The sequence below is a fragment of the Aphelocoma coerulescens genome, chromosome 5 (genome assembly GCF_041296385.1).
Source record: "Aphelocoma coerulescens isolate FSJ_1873_10779 chromosome 5, UR_Acoe_1.0, whole genome shotgun sequence".
Lineage (NCBI taxonomy): Eukaryota > Metazoa > Chordata > Aves > Passeriformes > Corvidae > Aphelocoma > Aphelocoma coerulescens.
Window position 1 is genome coordinate 10960286 of NC_091019.1, and position 14093 is coordinate 10974378.

At 57.4% G+C, this 14093-nt stretch overlaps 1 protein-coding gene and 1 long non-coding RNA gene across 3 annotated transcripts in view; one reads left to right on the forward strand and one right to left on the reverse strand.

The window, feature by feature from the left end:
• The window catches only part of WT1 (WT1 transcription factor), a 33941-nt gene extending 27629 nt beyond the window's left edge, over positions 1 to 6312 (reverse strand). Inside the window, exons 1-3 of one of the 2 annotated variants that reach the window (XM_069016513.1) lie at positions 5581 to 6312; positions 1185 to 1307; positions 881 to 983 (exon numbers count right to left, since the gene is read on the reverse strand). In XM_069016513.1, the coding sequence (XP_068872614.1) occupies positions 881 to 983; positions 1185 to 1307; positions 5581 to 5971 (617 nt within the window). In that variant the 5' untranslated portion in view covers positions 5972 to 6312. The remainder of the gene's footprint in view (positions 1 to 880; positions 984 to 1184; positions 1308 to 5580) is intronic. The other variant, XM_069016515.1, reaches the window with a different exon arrangement.
• A 198-nt stretch (positions 6313 to 6510) lies between these two features.
• On the forward strand, positions 6511 to 8372 carry LOC138111190 (uncharacterized). Its single transcript, XR_011151268.1, has 3 exons — positions 6511 to 6641; positions 7174 to 7900; positions 8163 to 8372. It is a non-coding gene; the product is annotated as an uncharacterized lncRNA (long non-coding RNA).
• The last annotated feature ends 5721 nt before the right edge of the window (positions 8373 to 14093 follow it).

A 14093-nucleotide genomic window follows, 5' to 3' on the forward strand; every position in this document is an offset into this window, starting at 1 on the left:
CCCCGATTTCAATAAATAACCTCCCTGCAGGCCAGTTCCCATCACTCCTGGGAGTCATCGGAACGGCTCTTGGCCTGCAAGACGAAGCCCTTGGACGGAGCTGAGTTTTAATTGCCTGTACCGCGCTCTGCCCATCGCCGCTGCTCACCAGCCAGCGCTCCCACACCTTCCCGGCCTCGAGGAAGAGCTCCGGGGCTGCGGGGACTCTCAGAGCCGGGACCGGAGTGGAGGCGCGGGGCCCTGCAGCCTGGAGCCCTGCAGCCTGGGGCTCAGCTGGGCTGCCCCGAGCACTTCCTCCCGCTGCAGTTAAGAGCAAACCCCAAATTCGGTGCACCGGTGGGCTACGGGACAGGCCCAAGGAGTGCGGGCAGCTCGGCTCCCTTTTCCCAGAGGCGGCCGGCACCTGCTGCCGGAGCACGGCTCCCCCGAGCCGGCCGCGCCGTGCCCGATCCTGCCGGGATGCTCTGCCGGAGCCGAGCGCTGCCGCCACCGCCGCCAACCCCGGCTCGGGAGGGCGAGCCGGCCCGGGAAACCTCCGAGACACAGCGGAACCCGAGACGGAAGGCGCGGCGTCTTTTTTTCGTTTTGTGGGGTTTGGGGATGTTGTTTTGTTTGGGTTGTTTTTTTGTTGTTGGTGGTTTCTTTGTTTTTTGGGGGGGTTTGTTTGTTTGTTTGGGAAAATTTGGGGGTTTCGCCTTGGTTTGGTTTTTACTAGTGATTTTTTTTTTTTTTTTTTTTTTTTTTTTTGAGAAGGGAAAGAATAAATCTGTTTCTTTGCAAAGAGGAGAAGCGGTTTGAACGGCATGCGGGGGAGAGACCGCGTCCCAGCAACAACCCGCGCACAAGGAGGGCAGGCGAAGCTCCCTGCCGGCGGAGGTACCTGTTGTAGGGCGTCCGGAGGAGCAGAGCCTGACTGCCCGTGCAGCTGTCGGTCGGGGTGTGACAGCCGTACACCGGGGGAGGCACCGAGTACTGCTGGTCCCCTGCGGAGAGAGCAGCACAGAGTTAACCCTTGGGGCGAGCGGCCACCCCTCCACTTGCCCTGAGCTGAACGGGAGCTCCAGGGCCCCGTCCGGGCAGCCCCAGCTCTGTGCCAGGCCTGCGGGGGCTCGGGGCGGGTCCCTGCGGATTGCCAGCCGCCCGAAAGAGCCCTTCGATGCGGGCCCCGCCGGGGCAGAAATTACCTAGGGAGGGCTGCTGGCTGATGGGGTCCTCGTGTTTGAAGGAGTGGTTGGTGAACTGAGTGGCGGGGTGGGACGGCGTGTGGCCGTAGCTGGGGGTCCCGTCAAAGGCCACGGTGCTGTAACCTGCCGGAGAGAGCACAGCGGGATCAGCAGGAGCCTCCTCTACGCCCCTCAGAGCGGACAGCGAGCGAGGGGGACCCACGGCCACGCACCGCCCAGGGCTCGAAACGCTTGGTGTTTGTCGCACCTCGCTGATCCCCCGCGGGGCGGCTGCCCACGCTGAGGAAAAGAACAGGGCCAGACTCCCTGAGCCCCTCCGTCCCCTCTGCCACCGCCCCCCTTGGCACTCGCACATCGCAAGGCTGCGGGAGCAGCGCTCTGCGGGGAGAGCCGAGCCCAGCCCGGGCCGAGGGGCGGAAAGTCGGAAGTCTTGTTCGTGTTTAAGGAGAGCAGATCGGCTTCGGTAATAAAAAGAATGTTTTCATTAATTGTTGCTCATATTAAAAGAGGAAGATTCCCATCTGCTCAGTGTACTCATCTGGCGTTTCCAATTTAGAATTACTCTTTAATCTTGCGCTTTTTTTTATTTTGTTAGGAGCAGCTTTCTGAAGAGTCTGCAATAAAGAGGCGGAATGTTACGTGCAAAAATAAAACTCCTCCTTTCAGCGAAAATTGCTCTCCAAAATAATAAACAGCCTATTTTGTTTCCTACACCGAGCAGATTCAGATGGAAAGAGACCACCTCTGCTGACCCCGGGCCAGCACGGAATCGTAAATCAGGTGCTTGGACACCAACTTTCATTAATGACTTGGAGCTGGCTAAACAACTTCAGCTAAAAAAGTAATTACAAAGTAATATTATCTCAGAGGCTTCTCGGCTCATCAGCATTTACCCCGAGAACCAAGCTCCTCCGAGAGTCACTCTTAAAAAAAACCAAAACCAAACAAAACAAAAAACCCCAACCAAAACAAAAACCCAACAAAACAAAACAAAAAGTCCGACGCGGGCTGGGGAGAGAAACCAAAGGCACTACGAGCGCTTCCTCCCTCACACTCCTCTCCCTTAACCCGCTTATTCCAGCACGGGCATCCCTCAAAGACCCGTCTGGATGGGGCTTGTGGCTGGAGAGTGATTTTGTCAGTCGAGAGGGAGCACTCGGGGCTGTTTTCAGGCGCCTGTCTCAGTTCCCGTTCGGTGCCGGGTGCTCGGCGCTGGGCAGGTCTCTGCTTCACCAACGATCCGTAATCACAGCGGGTTTCAGAGAGAATAAAATGGAGAGGCAGCAAAGGGATTCGAATGTTGCTTCTCCGTTTTATTCTCTCTGCAGACAGGCTGGGTCCAGTGACATGACAGGACTTCATTAACCTGCGCGGCTGAGCGGGAGAAACGGAGGGAACGACGGGAGGAGTGAAAATATTCTAGAAAACTTTAAAACCTTCACCTTCGCAGTGATTTTAAGTCGGCCCTGAGACTGAGTGGCTTGGATAGGAGTGGGACTGGCTTGTTCCCGGCCAAATCTCCCTCACATCCCCCTGACCTACGAGCAGAGCTCCTTTCGCGGCGACGCGAGCAGCGTTGACAGGCCGGTACCTTACGGGCTCCCATCCCACAGCTGTTTCTCGCTCCTTATCTCCTCCCTCAGTCCTCAGGGTAGAAGCTCAACCTATAACTCCCTTTTCTCCGTTTCCCTCTGTCTCTTTTTTAACTTTCAAAAAACACTGACACTTTCTACGTTACTTTTGGCCCGACACAGAGTTTCGGTGACCTTCAAAACTCAGCACGGAGCAGGACGAGGTTTTGGCCGCATTTTCCGGTGTTGCCTGACCCAAAGCTTCAGGAATGTGATAAGAAAGTTGAGTTCTGAATCGAGCTGCCGATAGTGAGGTCTCTTTAATTAGGGCGTTATCAGAACTAGGCCTGATTAAAATGTGCTGAAAATAATTGAAAGTTGTGCATCTGCTGGAAAACGGGGCCTGCTGGAGGCATCCAGTTGTTGGAGGAGCCCAGCTGGATGAAAGAGGCAGGCAGACGAGAAGAGGAAAATTGGGCAGAGGTTTCAAAGCCTTAGTTTCCTACCCCCCACCCCATCCCAGACTTGGCAGAAATGTCATCGCAGAGCCAAGGTAGCGTCTTTCCCACGGTCGGAGGAACCGTCTAAAAAAAAAAAAAAAAGGAGTTCAACCTTGAAGAGAGCCAAATCAAGAACATTTTATCCATACACACACACAAACACACACACACACACAAAAAAAAAAAAAAAAAAAAAAAAAAAAAAAAAAAAAAAAAAAAAAAAGCAAACACCCTTTGCCGAATTCCTCCTTGGCGAAGGAGTCCTCTCTCTGCCTGTCACCGAAAATAGCTGTGGCTAAGCCCCAGTCCTACACGTGCTGGGAGGCAGCCCCGAGCCGAAGGGACCCCCCCCCACCCCGCGGCGAGGCAGCCCGGCCTGCCGGAGCGCGGGAGGGAGCCGGGACACGGTCCCTGCTCCCTGCCACGGCGCCGTCCCCAGGCTCCTGCAGGGCCTCGTCCTCGGGGATGTGCGCAGGGGTCAGTGCGCTGGCCCCGGCTCTCGGGCCCGCACAGGTGCGGGTGTGTGCGGGTGTGTGCTGCCCTGGGGGTGCCGCAGGCCGAGCGCGGCCCGCGGGGCGCCGGGCCCGAGGAAAGCCCAGCCTGGGCTCCGAGTGTTGGGGCTTTAAAGGCTCCGTTCCTCTTCGGGGTGGTTAAACAGGGACGTCAGGATGGCGCGGGGTCGCAGCTATTTTGTCCCTCGCTAACTCAGGGCAGGATTTATTTCCCTCACCCTTCCCTCCACTTTCTCGTCGCTATTTCCGCTCAGCGATTATAAATCCCCTCCGATGTCTAAAATCCTTTCAGATGTTTTTCACAGGTCCCCGTCAGAGTCCCTGTCTCTGCGGGCTCTGGGCCTCTCCCGTCCCGCAGCTGGAGCTGGGGCCCCGCGGGGCACGCAGCGGCTCCGGGGCTTCGGCGCGGCCGAGCCTCTTCCCCAGCTCCAGGGATGCTGCCCACTTTCCCAGCCGGAATCGGCAGCAGGTCCCTGGCGCCCCGCTCTGCGGTTTCAGACGTCGGAGACCGGCGTCGGGCGGAGCTCGGGGCAGGGGCCGGGGGTCGAAGGCAGCAGCCCGGTGGCAGCGGGACCGCGACCCGGCACTGCCCGGGGGAGGTCCGTGTGCGGCCGCGCTGCTGAACGACCCCTGCCTCTCTCTGCAAACATCGCCCGGGCCTCGGGCCACCCCTCGGCGGCCTCTGCTCTGCCCCTCGCCCTGCAGCCCGAATCGCCCGGGCCCTCCCGGGACGGTCGGTCCCAGCCCCTCTGTGGGTACGCGATTGCCCCCGCGGGGCACAGCAATGCCGAGCCGCGGGCTGGGCGCGGGGAAAGCCATGCTGAAAGCAGAGACCCCGGCCACTCAACCCGCTCCGGCCGGGCCACGCACCCTCTGCCGATCCCCCGTCCCCCGAGTCGCGGGGTCTTGGCTGCCCGACTCCCCTCCGTCAAACTCCCCCGGCGCCTCGCCCGGGGCCGGGCAGTGCGGAGCAAACCACGACACACCGCCACTCCGGGGCCAGCTGAAGGAGGGGGAACAAGACCGAGGGGTCTCATACAAGTTCTCCGCACGCTGGCCCCTTTTCCCTTCTTCCCCGCGTTTGCACCCGCAAATGTTTATACTGCGGGCACTGGGAGAAAAAGGGTTCGATGCTGATCCCCGTGTCACACGCGGATGACCCTGCCATTCAACCTTCGGGAGCTTCTCAGCGCCATGAGAACACCGGGGACCGCAGGGAGTCACAGCGCAGCCGGTCCTGGCCACGGAGATGCCGTCAAGAAACGACAAGGCGCCCCTGTTTGTGCGCTCCAGCGCGGGGGTATTCAGCCCTCCCGGGGTTAATTTGACAAGGGGCTTGAAAACACTAACGTGCGGACAACGATTTTCGGATCCAGGAGGAACTTTGGAGGTTCAACCCCGCCACCACCCCATCACCCCCGAGTTATGAAGAGGGAATTGTCTCGGGCCACGGGCCCCACCTCCATTCCAGGACTTGTGCCGTCTCCGGCCCGAACAAACCTTTGCGAAGGCGAGAGGCTGCTCCAACCCGGGGAGGGGGCCGGGGGCTCCAGCCCGCCTGGCAGAGCCGCCCGCTGCATCCGCTGCCCCACAGGAGGGGTGGGGGCGAGCAACTCGTGGCTCCTAAAACTCCCGGGAGCGACGTGGCTGCCGCACAGGGAGGGAAGGGAGGACTGGCTCGCCTAACCCGGCTCGGCTGCCGCGGAGAGAGACTGGGCTTTGGTGTTTACATCAGGCGCGGCCCTGCCGGGCTGAGCGGGCGCCTCCGGGGGCCGCCCCCCGAGCCCGAGGCGCCCGGCAGCGCGACCCTTACCCTGGTTGCGGATCGCTTGCTGGCTCTCCAAGCAGTTGGGCAGGTAGGGCCCATTGGGGAACATCCGAGCCTGGCCCGAGGGCGGCTGGCTGGGCGGCGGGGCTCCGAAGGGCCCGTAGCGGCAAGCCCCGGCCGTGCCCGTGAACTGGCCGGAGAAGTGGACGGTGAAGGCGCTCAGGTATTGCTCCTCGTGCGGGTCCGATCCGTTCCAGCTCGGCTCTTGCTTGATGAAGGAGTGCGGCCCCAACGAGCCGTAGGAGGCCCCCGGGGGAAAGTCCAGGACGGGCGCCCACTGCGCCGCGGTGCTCACCGGCATGGTGCAGTTGCTGTTGCCCGGCAGGGAGGGCACGGAGGGCAGCAGCGCGTTGAGGTCTCGGACGTCGGAGCCCATCTGCTCGCAGACCTTCTGCCTGCCGCCGGGCAGCCAGTCTCCCCCCGGGCCGCACTTGTTCCAAGACACCTGGCCCCTGCCCGCCAAGCCGGAGGCCGGCTCCGGCTGCAGGCACCAGGCTGGCGAGCTCAGCCCTTTGGGGGAAGTTTGCTCCGCGACGCAGCTCCCCGGGTCCAGCCCTGCGGGAGCAGGCAACAGCGACAGGGAAAGGTTGTTCTCCAGGATCGCCTCCGGGCTTGCACCCGCTCACAGCGCAGGGCAGGGTGCGGTGGGCGTGTGTAGACCTCTGTCTGTACGAATGCCCGAGCTAGGGGGGCACAGCCGCCGCGCACGCCTCACCTCGGATGCCTGCTCACCCTCAACTTTGCAAAGCTCAAATAGAGGCGCTTGCCGGGGAGGAGGAGTCAGCCACGCCGATCCTCCATTCACACAACCTCCGCCGAGGGGCTGCCCCCAGCCCGCTCTGCTGAACCCAGCCGGACCAGACGCGCGGGGGGAGGGGAGAGACAGGAGAGCCGGGGATGGAGGGGGAGAGGTGACTGTGGGAGAATATATCTCCCCTACACATCACTCCCACCCTTCTTCTGGTGCAAGCGCCACTAAATCTAACCCTAACGTTCCTCCGCTTTAGGAGAGACTTGCAGGACTGTGAGAGGGATCCAGGTGGCCAGTAAGTACGTGCTGGCCGACTTCCCCCGCCAGCTCCGTGCATGTCCGTGGGGATTCCCGAGGGCGGCGGGGTCGCAGGCCCTGGGGACGCGCGGAGAAACCTCCGCCCTTGCAGGAATCAGGGGAAGTGACACGACCAGGGGCGGGCGGACCCCGTTCCTGAGAGGGGAAACTATCTTTCCAGGTGCCTCTCCCGCTACGGGAGGAACCTGCGTCTCCACGAGCTCCCGCGGGGTGCGGGCTGCCTGCCCGGGGCCCCGCCCCGCACCCCGGGAGCTCCCTGTCCCTGGAGGCGCAGGGCCAGGGCACGTCCCTCAGGGCTGGCCGGGCCGGGGTACCGAGGGCTCCGCCGGCGAGGGGAGGGGTGGGCGCCCTTTGCAAGGGGCCCGGGGCCGGCGTGTCCCGGCCCTAGACCTGTCCCTCCGACCTGCCTGTGTGTGAGGGGGAAGGAAGCGGCTGGGCGGGCGGGGGAGGATAGCAGCGCTGCGAGTAACCTGCTTTTGAGAGATTCACCTGGCACTGCTCCCGGGAAGCCCCGGAGTCTCTCTTTCCTTTTCAGCCCCCTGGACAGCGGTTCCTCAGCGTCCATCGCGGGCACGGCGGCCGGAGGGCCCCCGAGGGCACTTTTCACGTTATCCCCGAGCGGTCCTTCCTCCCAGGAGACACGGCAGGGTTCGGGTCGCCCCTGGCAGCGAGGGGTGCCGTGATTCTGGCAGTGCGGGAGCTCACTTAGACCGACTGTCCAGGCAGGAAGCGGCGGGGCGGGCGGCAGAGACCCGCGAGACGTGGCGGTACCTGCGGCGGGCAGGACACGCTCTCACCAAAGGCAAGCAGGGGGATCCTGCCGCCTTCCTGCAGAACTACTAATGAATAATCACCCGGGGGTGGGGGGTGTTTGTTGCTTCTACGAGCAGGCGTGGGGCAGCCGCCGGCTCAGGGTACTCGCGGAGTACGCGGGGTCGCGCTGGCCCGGCCGCCTTGTCCCTTGCGCGTTGTCACCGGGCGCTGTTGGAACCGTGGCACCGCAAGCGCCGCCGGGGCCACCACCCGGCGACACCCCCGCGGCGCTCAGCCCGCACACTCACCCCCTCTGCAGCGACAACAGTGACAGAGGCGCCGCGAAGGTTCACCTGCCGCAGGACACGCCGAGCCCCCTGGCTTCCCGGTGACTATGCACACTTCGGGATTTCCTTTCCTCCGCGGCATCAAAGGTTACCGCAAGCATCGCCAGCCGTGAAGAGATGTTTTAAGATTCAAAGGGTAAATGCTCCAACAAAAGAAATTAAAATATGTCCTTACTGATGTAACCAAGTAGAATTTAATTTTCTCTTAAAACTAATTAGTCATAACAGTCGGATTTTGTTATTAGTGGAATTACTTAATTTTTCACAAACTATTTTCAGGTAATTCCCTTTTAAAATATCTCTTTTGGTGCGTACAGCTATTTATTGCAAAAATCTACGTCTAATGTAAGTACGAATGATGTGTTTATTATCTTTGCCGACATTAAACATCCTCTAAGTTTACAGGATGTGCCACTTCAGAGTCCACGGCAAACTAAAGCACCCTCGGATGGCACTTGCGAAGGCAGCCCGTGCCCGTGCGGGGGGATCGCGCTGACCTTGCTGACACCGCGGGCTCCGGCGCTTGCTCCCGCTCTGCCTCCCGCTGTGGCCGCACCGCGGCTCCCGCACACCGCGGTCTCCCCCTGCCCCGGACCCACAGGGGCCCCGCGGGGAGGTGCGGGATCGGGAGAGGGGCTGCTGCTGGCTTTGCGCGTTTCGGTGATGGACCGACACATGAGGTTGGTTGAACTCGGTACCTTAAAGGTCTTTCACAACCTAAACGGTATTATGATTGATTCTATGATCTCCGGCTCTACGATGGACACCGTACATACAGGAATGGAAGTCTTTGGCCAGCCTAGGCGGGGTATTTAATTTCCCATGAAAACTAGAGGTCTCTAGGAGCAAACAGAAAATGCGTTTCCCATAGTGGGCTGTTTTTCGAGCTAGCATGGGAGTTTTCTCTTTTCTTGAAATAACCTAGCTTGATAAATCATCTTGAAAGGGAAAAATGTTTTCTTGATCACTTAGCTCTGCATTATTCCACCTGGGAGGAAGAACTGCCGAAGTCCTTCCAAATCTTCGCCTCTCGCACTTTCCAGCAGTGAAACAAGACGACCCCTTGGCCATTAGCGCATCCTTCCTCCCCGCGGCTGCCAGAAACCCCGGCGAGGCTGGTGGGGGACTCTGGGGCTGCCAGCTCAGCTCAGCTCAGCTCAGCTCAGCCCTCAGCTGAGCGCCGGCACCTGCGCCATCCCGGGCCACCTCAGCCCGGAAGAGGCTCCGGGAACACGGAGCGCGCCCGCCGCGAACGCATTCCGGGGGCGTCCCGGGAGAAATCCTCAGCGGTGGAGCCTGAGGAGGGGGAGGAAAGCCCGGACCGTTCTATCTCGGGATGGGCTGAGGACTTTTGGGAAACGGCCAGGGCCGCTTTCTGCAGCCATTCCCGTCTAGCCAGCGTCAGGGAGAGAGAAGAATCTCCCGCCCCGCTGCACTCCTCTAGCACAAGCCGGGAGCGCTGGCAGCAGCTCCCCTCGGGGGCGCCCGGCATGCCGAGAGGAGCTGCTCCCTCCGTGCAGGAGGCATTTGCCTGCCTCTTCCCCGGACATCCCGACCCCGATTCCAGTCATACTCCGGCGTAAATCGCTCCAGGTCTCGCACACCGGGCGCCCGCGTCCGGGCTTGGGTACCCAGTTGAAAGCGATGGGCAGGGAGATGGCGGTTCAGAGAGAGCATCTCCTTTGTCAGTGTCCAGACCGAGGCGGTTCGGAACATTTTGCCCTGTCCCCTCCAAACACGGCCCGATCCAAATCTCTGAGGCTTCATTGCCCGCTGTTACATAGCTGCGGTAATTTCTGATAATGCTCAATCTTCGATTGTGCTCAAAGGCATAAGATTAAACAATAGCTGGAGGAGGATGATTCTACTGAGAGTCGCACTCGATCCCGAGAAAAACGGGCTCGGGAACCTGCTTCAACCTGAGCACCGCTACGGCACCTCCCCAGCCGACGTTTTCCCGTTGCGCTCCCCTCTGCCTTGCTAACTAATTAAGGGACCGGTAGTTCTTACTAAACCCCTAAATGATCCCCCCGCGGTTCGGAGGTGGGCGAAACAGACAGAAACAGCGATAAATCCCCAACCCTTCCCCTCCTGCTCACGCCGCTCGCAGCACGCAGGGGGATCTGTCTCCTTTCACTCAGGTAACTGATCAGAGTTTGATTATTTAAGTGCCAAGAGCAGCAGAAACAAAGCTGCGAAGCATCTCCAGGAGCGCGGGGAGCAGAGGGGCAGGAACTCATCACGGCGGGCCCAATCCCGCATCCTGCCGAGCGCTGCGGGCACCACGGGAGCCGGGAGCCGCCGGCAAGGCGGGACCAGTCTTCCCTGTCCGGGCTGACGGGGGCACTGGAACGCTTTCGAGCTGCGTAGAGGATATTTTGTTTATCCTTTGAGGTAAAAGAGGGGGTTTTTGATGCACAGAGAAGCAAAGGTGCGTGACCTCTCCCTGTCTCTCCGCTGACGGGAGCGGGGCACTGCTGGGTCGGGCGCTGCGGTCCCTCCGAGGCGGGGACCCCGCGGGGATGGCGAACAGCCATCGATGGCGAGCAGCCGCACCGGGGCTGCGCGGCGGGGAGCCCCAACCCCCGCGGGGTCCTGTAAATCTCCCTTCGCCCCGGCTCTTCCCCCGCTCCGCCGGGGCAGCGCGGCTCGGGGCAGCCTCCGCAGCGCCTCGACCGCCGTGCAGCGGCGGCGGGCCGGGGCCGGCCGGCGGGGCTCGGGCCATTATTGTACCGTAAATCTTGGAAACGCTGGAACTAATTACGGAGAGGATATGTCTCAATTTGTTCCGCATTAGTGCCGCGCCGGGACGCAGGCACCGAGCACGGGAAATTGATGGGCCCGGCCCGGCCCAGCCCCGCCGGAACGGCGGCCCTGACCCCGCGTTCAACCCGGGGGGCGGCCCCGCTCCGCCTCCCGCACCTGCGGGGCCCCGAGGCCGCCGCCGTGCCCAGCCCGCCCCCGGGCGATGCCCGCTGCAGCGCCGAGGCTGCGACCGGGGCTGCGGCCAGGAACGAGGTACCACGCGGGCTCCGGGAAATTTATTAGCGCGCTGCTAGGACGAGGCTCGGTATAAATCACCGAGCTGTATAGGGCCATAAAGCATCCCTGTGTGTCCCGCCCTCGCCGGGGTTCTGGTGAATAGGAGTTCATGGAAAGCTGGGTATCAGTAACATCTTCCAGATCTGGAGTATGTGACGTTTTTAAAGTCTTAGCTATACAGTGGGATATACTTACGGAGCAGCTAAAACTATTACAAGGGGGTTTTTATAGGTACTTACCTACAAAAGAAATTTGGGGGAAAAAAGCTCTTAGGTAATATGGTCCGTTCTTGGCATTTCCACTAATGGCTTTGAAAGTATTAAATTATTCTTTTGGCAGGACAAAATAAAAATATTCTAAAATGTCATACATTGTAAATGGGTGTAAGGTAACTGAGATCTAAGGAATTCATTTCTCTCAGGTCATAGAATGCAGATCCCACTGTAAAGGCACACTGAACTCTAAATGTAATAATACAGAAACACAACAGTAACACTACCTGGCATCAACACCAATTCAAAGAATTCTTTGAGCCACCTGGGACACCATCTTTGATTATGGGTACACACTGGAAATGTAAACAAAACATTTCTACATTCAAAAGAATTAGAAAGGCTCCAGCTGAAGAGGACACACTGCAGAATCCCTGGTACCTCATGGGTAAGGAAAAACACCCACAGCCTCAGGTCTCACTAACTCTTGGGTATTACAGGACAGGGACAGAAGACGAATTGTCCTCTACCAGTTTCTTCAGCAGATTGGCCTTAGCATGTTTTCTGAAACACCAACCATCCATGCCTTTTATCCATCAACTTAATTCTTTAACAAACACACTTTAACAACACAAGCAAAGTCCAAACCTCCCTTTTGCAGCCCTATGCATAGATCCACTCTTCACCAGTTGTCCTCAGTGGAAAACAAGAGGGCTCCAGCAGCTGCTCTGTCTTAGCTGGGGATCTAAACCCCTTTTCACTGGGTTTTGTTCTCATCCTACACACCTTAGAGTAATTAATCCATGTAAGCCCTTGACTAAAAATGCTGTTGAGCAAGTGTTCCCACTGAAATCAGTGCCTGAGGATGTCAGTCCACCAGGACTTGCACCACGCAGTGGGGAAGGCCAAGCACATCCCCTGCCTGAAGATGTCTGGTGAGTGTAGGAGACAAGCAGTGGAGGCAATGTGCCTAGTGCCTAAAGCAGAAGAAAAAGCAAAAAGCTTCTGGGTTCTGTTCAGTACCTTCTGCACACCCCAGAGGAATGGAAGAGGTGACAGCAGTTTTGCCAGAACAACGGGGGACTCCGGCAGTATTTGTGGAGTGCTTGGAGACCTTGGGTAAGCCAAGGCAGATGGTTGCATTTTGCAGCACAGCTCTGTGTGATGTGTCAGTGCTGTGACCTATGAGGGGGTGGCAGGGCTGGAGCTGGAGAGCTGTTGCAACACGGTGAGTCCCTCCTCCCAGCCCCAGCAGCACAGCACAGCCAACACCCATGGTTCCTTCACAGCCTGGGCAGACATTCCACTGCCCCCAGCCCCCCAGCACAGCCCTCTGGCTTCCTTAGAAACTGAGCAAACCCAGTCCTTCATAACCACAGCTACATGAAGGTGTGTGTGTCTCCTCTCTCTGGACTGCATGTACTGATACGTGTGGATTGCAGCAATACACGCAAGGCAGAGAAGCTCATTTTACTCATCTACATGGCTGGAAGCAGCAGGCAGCAAAAATGTACCCCCAGCTGAAACAAGAGGTTTCCCAGTTCTCAATTCCGAGGCCTCCCACTCAGTGTGGCTTTTGGTCAAACCCAAAGCTTTACAGGCAGTCTCTCCCTTGTGTGGGTATGGGACATCTGATCTGGACATGAGTGTGAAAGGCCATCTGAAAAGTCCATGGCTTTAGGGCATCAGCCCAAGAGAGATCTGCTGCAAGCAGGGTCAGAAGCCACAGAATCAAGTGGAATTCAGATGGGCTGCAGCTGTCACTGTTCTCACATTTGTGACTGTCACTGTCCAGCTGCAGCCTCTGCTGACCCCACTGCCACTGTCCCACAAAGCTCATGCTGAGATGAGCTATGCAGGGACAGTTACAGACGAAGCTTGCAGGGAGAGGTGGGGGAAGAAAGGAGAGGAGGGAGGGAACCCACGTGTTGAACTTGCCTTAGAAGTCAAATTTCTTCTTCATGAGATGCAGGACATTCCTTTCCCTTCAGATTTTATGTATGTTTGATTGCACTAAATTCATCTGAGTACTGCTATGACACAGGAATTAAAAGCACCAAGAGTTTGCTGTAGTTGTTGAGTCATGGGCACAGACTGATCAAATCTACTGCTTGTTTTTCTTCCTATTACATGAAAGCAGAGTTCAATAAAGTTCAGATCGGAACTAAGACCTACTTTGTGATGTCTTGACAAACCTTTCCTGATATATTTATCACATATTAGTCAGAAAGAAAGAAGCACAAAGGAACCTTGTCAACTTGTTATTTATGTTTTTTAAATCAAATAGTGAAAGGAATGAGCAAGTAAGTGTGATTCCTTTCTCTAGATTGCAGTATCATAGATTAATAGCTCTATGAACAGATTTGCAAGTAGCACCATCATGCTAGTCAAGACATTAAAAAAGTTTATGAGCAGTTGCTTAGGAAAAACAAGATAAAGCCTATGGAAATCTGATACTGGTCAATGGTGCATTTATTCAAAACATAATACTCACTTCAAGTCCCCATAAATCCTTTGCAAATGAAACTTCCATTGTGATCACTGTTCCAGATCTAAATGATTTTTTTTTTTTTTCCTTTGGTAGACATTAGATAGATCTCAGAATGTAGAAGTTATGTACCTACTGATACAGAGTTAGTTATGCACCCATGAGATAATAAATATTAAATTCATATAAGAAGATATTTCAAAGAAGGACTATCTTCACAAGAATTTCTTTTTAACATTTATCTGTGGATTAACTTGCATGAAAAATCTCACATTTCTGTGTGATTTGTTTCAAAATTCAGGGCTTCTACAGTTCCAAATTGTGAAAGTTCTTGGGAGAAAAGCAGACATTAGATTGTGTGCAGTTTGAAAGCTGAGTTCTTAGCAATATTTAGAATTAAAGAATGCTTTGGGTTGGAAATGGCTACAAAGATCATCTTGTTCCAACCCCCATGGTGTGGGCAGGGACACCTTCCACTACACCAGATTACTCCAAAACCCATCCAGTCTGACCTTGAACACTTCCTGGAATGAGGCATCCACAGCTTCTCTGGGCAGCCTGTGCCAGGGCCTCACCACCCTCACAGT